This window comes from Nematolebias whitei, chromosome 4 (genome assembly GCF_014905685.2).
Source record: "Nematolebias whitei isolate Nwh7 chromosome 4, NemWhi1, whole genome shotgun sequence".
Lineage (NCBI taxonomy): Eukaryota > Metazoa > Chordata > Actinopteri > Cyprinodontiformes > Rivulidae > Nematolebias > Nematolebias whitei.
Window position 1 is genome coordinate 54,822,545 of NC_056501.1, and position 8,496 is coordinate 54,831,040.

The 8,496-nt window shown below is 38.6% G+C and overlaps 1 protein-coding gene across 1 annotated transcript in view; it reads right to left on the minus strand.

Moving 5' to 3' along the window:
• Positions 1 to 8,496, minus strand: part of abhd18 (abhydrolase domain containing 18) — a 256,999-nt gene that overhangs the window by 136,895 nt on the left and 111,608 nt on the right. The window contains exons 8-9 of the mRNA XM_037675441.1: positions 7,451 to 7,589; positions 5,558 to 5,647 (exon numbers count right to left, since the gene is read on the minus strand). Coding sequence (XP_037531369.1) covers positions 5,558 to 5,647; positions 7,451 to 7,589 — 229 coding nt within the window. The remainder of the gene's footprint in view (positions 1 to 5,557; positions 5,648 to 7,450; positions 7,590 to 8,496) is intronic.

Below are 8,496 nucleotides of genomic sequence, written 5' to 3' on the forward strand. Positions count from 1 at the left end.
GTTGATTTGCTTTGTTTTGTTTTTTTGAATGTCCAGAGGACCAGATTGAACTTTTTTTTAGATATAATGAATAATGTATTACCACCACCTGCACTTTCATCCGTTAGCCCACTACTGTACAAACTGTACACATAACCTACTATCTACTGTTCATAAGTACTCACATACTTATATATATTTTTTTCTTTTATATAGCTGTTTATACCCCTTCATATTATAACCTGTTCATAGTCTGTACACTCACAACCTGTATATATTTATACCTATAGCATATTCAAAGCAACTTACTGTATTTGTACTATATATATCTACCAATTTATTTTTCAAGCTAAGCACTTCTGGATAGATGCAAACTGCATTTCGTTGCTTTGTACCTGTGACATGTGCAATGACAATAAAGTTGAATCCTATTCTATTCTATTCTATAATACATATTTACTCTCTCATTCCAGAAAACAACAACAACAAACAACAACATCCTTCATGATGGACAGACACCATGGACACCACAGCAGCAGCTGTCTTCACTGAAAACATCCTTAAATGATCGTCACTGACATGAGGCCTCTGTCGATGGTTGAAGATGAAGGCTTCACTACAATAATCCACACTTTTAATCCGGGTTACAATAATCCACACTTTTAATCCAGGTTACAATAATCCACACTTTTAATCCAAGTTACAATAATCCACACTTTTAATCCAGGTTACAATAATCCACACTTTTAATCCAGGTTACACTCTTCCCTCAAGGACACATTTTACAAAGTAGCTACATATTGTGCAGGTATAAAGATACATTTGTATATATTTTTGTGTACATTTATTTTTGTAAGCTATTTGACTAACTTTTATTTTTTATTATTCAATATTTTACTAACAGAACAGTCAAATAGCAAACTGTTTTTTGTGCGAATTGCTACGTCAGTCAAATGTTCAATTTTGGAATAAAGGGGTGGAAATTAAAACGTGGGTTTTTTTTCCGATTCACCGATTAATCAAAAAAATAATCAGCCGATGAATCGATTATTGAAATAATCGTTAGTTGCAGCCCTAGTGTGAATGTAAGGAAGTGGACTACAGCGCAGGGCAAACAAACACACATTTCTCTTACTTCATATAGAGACGTCAGCCGCCTTGTGTGAAAAACAACATTCTCCATGGTCTTCTGCCTCATCTTCCGCTCATGCTGAGTCCATTTTTGAAAAATGACAAAATATAACTTCTAAAACCGCTAAAATTTGACGCCACTCCATTTTTGTTTTTATTTCCAGAAGAAGTGTCTTCTTCAGAGGTTTTTGTGTCGTTTCTTTCAGTAGTTCTTAGTGCAGCGCCACCACAGGCGAGTGGGGGAAACAGGTTGGTTCTAACAGGTTGGCTCGACTGCAGAGTGCAATGTGAATGCAAACGCAACAGCTCAAATGTAAACAAAATGTTATGAATATTGGTCCCCAACCGAAACAAGTCTACCAGACTATCAGGTGTGAAAACAACCTAAAGGAGGCTATCTTTTTGAAAATAAATTGTCCATCATTAAACAGGAGTGAAGGCCTCCGTGTTCAACTGTCCCCCTCGGTGTGGAGCTGTTAGATGAAGCGGTCCCGCTTGGCGTCAAATCTTTCAACTCTTATCCAAAATCCACCTTTAACTTGTTATTAAGTTGTTGTTAGCTAAGCTTTTAGCCCAGAGGAAAGGAGCGTGCCGAGGCAGCACGCATGCGCATTAGGTGAAGTTACAAAATTCACAGCAGCATCTAATGACCTGGCATGGTAACTACAGCAGATTCGGGAGGGCGGTGGGGGATTCCTCAGGATGCATGTAAACACAAAATCCGACTGGGTCAACGCAAATCTTTTCCTCTAATTAACATACAAAAAAACCTATGTTTCCCCCCATCGTGTCCATGTAAATAGGGCCTAGGTGTGGTGGCTATCTAGAAGTGTAATGAGTTAATCAGTTGTAGGTGAACAGCCACCGATTATTTTCTGAGAGTTTTCATTGGATCAGTACTTCATATAATATTTTGCTAACAGAGATATTGATGACTAACTATTAGTATCTAAGTTTTAAGCAAAAATACCGCACAATGTGTAGTGCTTAGTGTATGAGCTGAGGATGATGATCAGTGTTTCCCCTTCTGTTATCCCAGGAGGGCGCCCTGCCCTGTCAACAGAACCAAGCGCCTTGTGTATCGAAATGTCCTTCACCCCACCCCCCCACTCCCGTCAACAGTTGTCAACTTTGACGTAGCTATAAGCTAGAGACACTCATTACAGACGAGCTCCGTCTCCACCTCCCTTGTCAACAAAAAAATCCAGAAAAGATGAGTGCCCTTCTAGTGACCATGGAGAAACACTGATGATGACTGTCAGATAATTTTCAGTCAAAGGTTATGAATGTTTTTATTGTTTTATTATTGTGGCTGAGATTACATTTAACTTCTGCCCTGAGGACCAGCAGCTCGATTGTATCCCAATCATCTCAGACTGGAGGCCTGCTCGTGATGTCTCTTATGGGCCCAACATACCGAAGCAGAACAGTCGACTCTCAGTCACATGGTTGTAGAACATTCACTTTCGCACACAACTTTCATCGTTCACGAGACACAGGCTCCTGGGAAACCCCTCCCACTGCACTTTACGTGACTGCGGGGGTTTATTCCCTCCAGAGTCTCCACTCCGTCCCTGCATCCACCGTTTGGCCACAAACCTATCATGAAGAGAGCGTCACACTTTTCAGCAGACAGACTCCTCCATACACAATGTCTGCACGATCTCCACCCAGGAGGTTTTGGCCATTTGATTAATTTAGGGAGGCATGATATTATCAGCATGGTATCGGCCGATATTAGCCTTAAAGTTAAATATTGGCCATTCCATCAAAATAACTCAACAATATAAAAGACGCTGTTTTTTTATGACAACCCAGTGACAAGGATGCCTGCAGTGCCAGAACAATATGATGACATCACATGCACCTACCTGATTCGCTAGCAATAAGCAGTCTAAAACACGACTTAATCAGCTAATAAATAGCTTTTTTTTCTCATTTCAAATTGTTTCTGAACAGTTCGTGCGGAGCCTCAATTCGCTACAGAGGTGAAGTTAGTTTTACGTTGGACGTTGGACTTTCGAGCTCCGTAGCTTCAGCGGTATGCTCCTCTCGCTCGATCCGAAGCAGGCAGTCTGATTTCGGACAGCTGCATTCAGTCTGCCCCTCCTCCAAGACGTAATGGTTTGCTTAGGGACCGTCAACAAATTACCGAAGCAAACACTCTTCAGAAACAAAAATTTATATCTATTACATCATTTGACCCGCTGACAAAAAACTAATGTTAAACTACTCTAATAGACCTGACACACATGACACCATAAATTATTTCTCATTTTAAATAATTTTCTAATTAGTTATTGAACTAAAACCATAATTTTTGAATAAATAAATCTTGTAAAATTAGAAAATGCTTTAAAATGAATAATAAATGAGGGTGTCTTGTCTGTCAGGCCTAGTAGAGTAGTTTAACATAAGTTTTGTGTCAGTGGATCACATGACATGAAAATTATTGTGCAAAAACCACTGAATGTCTGATTTCTTTGTTATGTAGCTTTGAAAATTTATAAAAGTTGATACATTCATTCCAAAGCAAACTTAAAGTTGCAGTATGTAACTTTTGTAAAAATATTTTTGTAAATGTTACGTTTTTTTTTTTACATATTTGTTAAAACTGTCACTATGTCATTACAGTATAGTATAAGACAGATAATCTGTGAAAAGATTGAGCTCCAAGACTCGAGGTCTTGGTCTCGACTTGGTCTCGCCCTCCCTCAGTCTTGGTCTCGACTTGGTCTCGGACCATAAAAGTCTTGGTCTTGTCTCGGTACACTCTGGTCTTGGTCTTGACTTGGTCTCGGGTTAGGTGGTCTTGACTACAACACTGCGTTGAGCCACTTTACATTGTCCCCAGTTTGAGATATTTTTCCGACATAGCCTTACCCGAGTTACAAGCCTTCATTTCCGACATCATTGAGAAGCTAATAGCTGATAGCACGTGAGTGAGTTTTACCACAGACATTTGGACGTCAAGTGTTAGGCCCGTTGGCACGATTAGTCTTATGGCACAATGGATAGACAACAAATTTGAACTTAAAAAGGCTGTCCTTCATGCACAAGAGTGCAGAGGATCCCACACTGCAGCTAGGAACCCAAAACAAGCCTCCACAAGTGAGACAGCATTGCAGGTGACTAATGCTAATAAATAATATTTAACACTTTTCATTTAATATAAGTTAAAAGTGCTATGCATATCATATGGCTGTTACTGAATAAGTCACCAGCTCTTACAGCTGTTGCACAATTTTTGCAGCAAATAAGCCTAAATAAGAGGGCTATGTTCTGACAAAGGAAAGTATATTAAAAATATCAGTATCGGTTATTGGCCAAATAAGTTTTAGCAAATTGGCATATCGGATATCGGCCAAAAATCCAATATTGTGCATCCCTAATTTAGTGTGTTTGTTTGGTCGTGCAGCTGAATGTTCGAGCACATTTCTGTATTGACGAACACGCCCACAAACTTCTGGCCAATCACACAATACTTGGCACCTATGCCTGTGAGAAAAAGTTCAACACAAGCGAAGGCCTTGTATCGAGAAGGGGCGAGTGAAGATGCTCTGAGAACAAAATGACAATTTTTGTCATGCAACTGCGACAATGAGAGCTGATTTCAGCTTTTCAGATGGAGTATGTCAAGCCCTTTAGTATGTCGGGCCCTTTAAATGCTCATGAACCATATTTGCTTTGACAAGAGTGTTGTGGGGAAACGAGCTGCAGCTGGCTTCAGTGAACACCCACTGAACTCCACTGAGGTGCTAACGTTATAAAAGTCAGCAGATAACACTGTTCGCTGCTGATTCCACGACAATGTTCTCATACATTATGTACAGTATGTTTGTGTGTAAAACCTGTCCTGAAATCAGCCCTTGCAAGTAAAATGCTGGTAAAAAATCTTCACCTGCTGTGAGAGCGGTTCTTTTGAGTAAACAATGATGGTGATCGAGAGATTTTCTCCAACAATGATGCTCAGCTACTACCACATCAAATTTTAGCTAAACATCTGTAAAATGTTTAGACTAGTCTGTGCTTACTCTAAGTAATAAATGGCAAAGTTTTAAAAACAAATCTTGAGGTCAGAGTGTGTGGGGGGGTTTGACTCTCAGCTACTACCACTCAAAACTTTGGCTCAATATCCAAACTGTGAGTTACAGTATAACCATTTTTACGTTGGGCAATATCAGTTGACTGTGGCGGCCATCTTGAGTTGGGCTGACTCCAAAAATTATTGAGTTTCATCCCATGATGACTTTCTGACAGTTTCATCAAAATGTGAAATATTTTACTAACGCTCCAGAGAAACACATGCACCATCATGAGCAAAATCATTTAGCTTCCAGCTGCGGTCAGTAACAAACAAAACTGTAAGAAAGGCAAAGCATTTCTATCTGTAATTAAAAGTCTGTATTGAGTACCAGTGAAGAGTTGGTCATTAAAAGAGAATTACCGTGGTGAACACACTGGAGGCAGTGGACCAGGACAAACAAGGAATCAGAGGGATGGGTTTTGGCCAGTTGGTTACTGCCAGTGATGCCATCTTGATAAAGACACACAAAATATAAACTTCAGACATATCAGTTTGAACAAAAAACAAAGTTCAGTTAGCCTACAGTGATTTTGGTAAAGATAGCTCGGTTAATGAAAAACTAAAACTTTTAACTTTTAGCCATCATTCTGCTCATTTTACCTTTTAGCTTCAGTTATATATAATTACTAGTTATTATACTAATATGATATTGCCATTTTTATTAACAGTTGTGCTAATTTTAAGTTTAGCAAATGTTAGCTTTTCCATCTTCTTTTGGCTTTTCCCTCTTCAGGGGTCACCACAGCGAGCCATCCTCCTCCATTTCACTCTGTCCTCACTCCAACTACCTACATGTTCTCTCTAACTGCATCCATATATCTCCTCTTTGTCTTGTTCCTGGCAGCTGCATTTCTAATATCCTTCCACCAATATACCCACAGTCCCTCCTCCGAACATGTCCAAACCATCTCAGTCTGGCCTCTATAACTTTATCTCCCAGTTGTTCAACCTGTGCTGTACCTCTGATGATCTCATTCCTAATCTTATCCATCCTTGTCACTCCTGATATATAAGTATATATAAGTGATATATAAGTGTGATATATACTGTAAGTGCAGTCCATTTACCATTTACTCTCGTAAACTTTTCCTTTGATCTTTGCTGCCAAACTTTTCTCCATCCACTCTCGCCTGGAGTCTCTTCTTCACCTCTTTACCACACTCCCCATTTTCCTGGACAGTGGACCCCAAGTACTTGAAGTCCTGCACTTTTGTGACCTCTGCTTCTTGTAGCCTCACGTTTTCACTGGCTTCCCTCTCATTCACACATGTACTCTGTCTTACTACGGCTGACTTTCATTCCTCTTCTTTCAAGTGTACCTCCACCTCTCCAAGTTCTCTTCCACCTGTTCCTTTTTCTCACCACAGATCACAGTGTCATCTGCAAACATCATAGTACATGGGGATTCCTGCCTGACCTCATCTGTTAGTAGGTCCATTACCAGAGCAAACAAGAAGGGGCTCAGAGTTGATCCCTGATGCACTCCTCCCACCTCCACCTTGAAGCTATTTGTCACACCTACAGCAGTTTTGCTGATATTTTGCTGATTTAGAGTTGCTACCTATAGCAACCGTTTTGCTAATAATATACGTTTTGTTGACTTTAGATAAAGCTTTACTAATTTTAGCGATTGTCTTTTTTTACCTTTACCATTTGTTTTTCTAATTTTAGCATTTTTATAATTTAGTTTTTAGCTACCATTCTACCACTTTTAGCTTTAAGCTACCGTTTTGCTTTTAACTACAATTCAGCTTCTTTTAGCCACTATTCTTTGGGGTTTTTAGTTACAATTTTGTCCATTTAAGCTACTGCGTTTTTAGCTTTAGCTCTAATTGTGAACTGCTAATAATAACATTGTTATGCTGACTTTAGATACTGCTTTACTATTTTTATTTTACCATCTTCTTTGCTAATTGTAGCTACTGCTTTGCTAGTGTTAAACCATTTTGCTAATTTTAGTTGTATAAATTTTAGCCACTATTTTGCTCAATTTAGTTTAGTAGACTATTATGTTAATTTGGCTTCTTCAACAAATTTCTGCAGTCATATCATTTTAAAAGAATATTTCATAATTTGCAATAAAAATGTTATTACTACCGGTACTAGCATCTACTACTTCAAAATGTCCAAAATATCCCTTTAAAACATGTACATGAGGGTGATGAATATATTTATGACAGTTTCTCCCACAGAAGGTGTACAGGAGTGGAAACAATCTTCCTGGCAGACGGCTGTAGGTGTTTACTAACTCACATATCCTCCCATGGAGATGCCAGTCATTCCTAGGGGCCAGTAGCCTTCTCTCTCCAGCCATCGAAGAAGAGCCGTCGACTCCAAAATCAAAGCTCCGCCCATCACAAACAAGTCTGACACGTTCTTCAGACAAGACCTCCTGAAACATTCAAATATTACACTGACTGTTACCAGGACTGTGAATGATTCTCAAGTCTCAGTCCTCAGTGTAGTCAAGCAAGTTTTCATTGATTTTACTTAATAAATACATTACAACATGAATAATCATTACTCCCTCATTTCAACTGTAGTTTTGTTCAGATGAATTATTTATTTCAACTCAAAATATTTTAGATTTGAGGGTGTCAAACTCAACCAAAAGGCCAAAATCAAAAACTTAGTCCGAGCCATGGGACAGTTACCCCACATCTGTTCCTGGTTGCAGGTTCATCAACCAAAGCTTGACAGGTCTCATTTGATGTTCTCTGTTGCTCTTTCCACAACAAAAGTAAAGCTAAAAAAAAAAAATCCTACTTTTTTTTCTGGCTTCAAAGTTAGCTGTCATGCGAAGTCTGCACTAAATAAGCTAGGATAAATTTATGAGTTTTTTAAACAAAATGAGCAGCAATAAAAATATTTGACATTTAAAATATCATCTTGGGGTACAGATAATATTTGAACAAGGGTCAGAGTTGGTCTGCGAGGCTTGAGTTTGACCCATGAGCCTTCTACCATATTTACAGTAGTTTTGGTAAAATGTTAATATTCTGTCCTATTAAACAATAAAATAACAGCACACACAATTACAAAACAAACAATTAAACTTCATGCTGTAGTTTAATATGTTTTGCTTCCCAACCGGGTGGTTGTTTCCAATAAAAAAATGGAGAGAGTACAATTATAAGTTTTTGAAAGTGTATGAGAGACTCAGTTATGCAACTTGGATTTACATGCAGAATAAACAGCATGCCACTCGCAGCTAAGAGTCATTAAACCACAAGTACACAAGTCAAGTTGTTTCTGGGTTATACTGTATATATATATATATGTGTGTATATATATATATA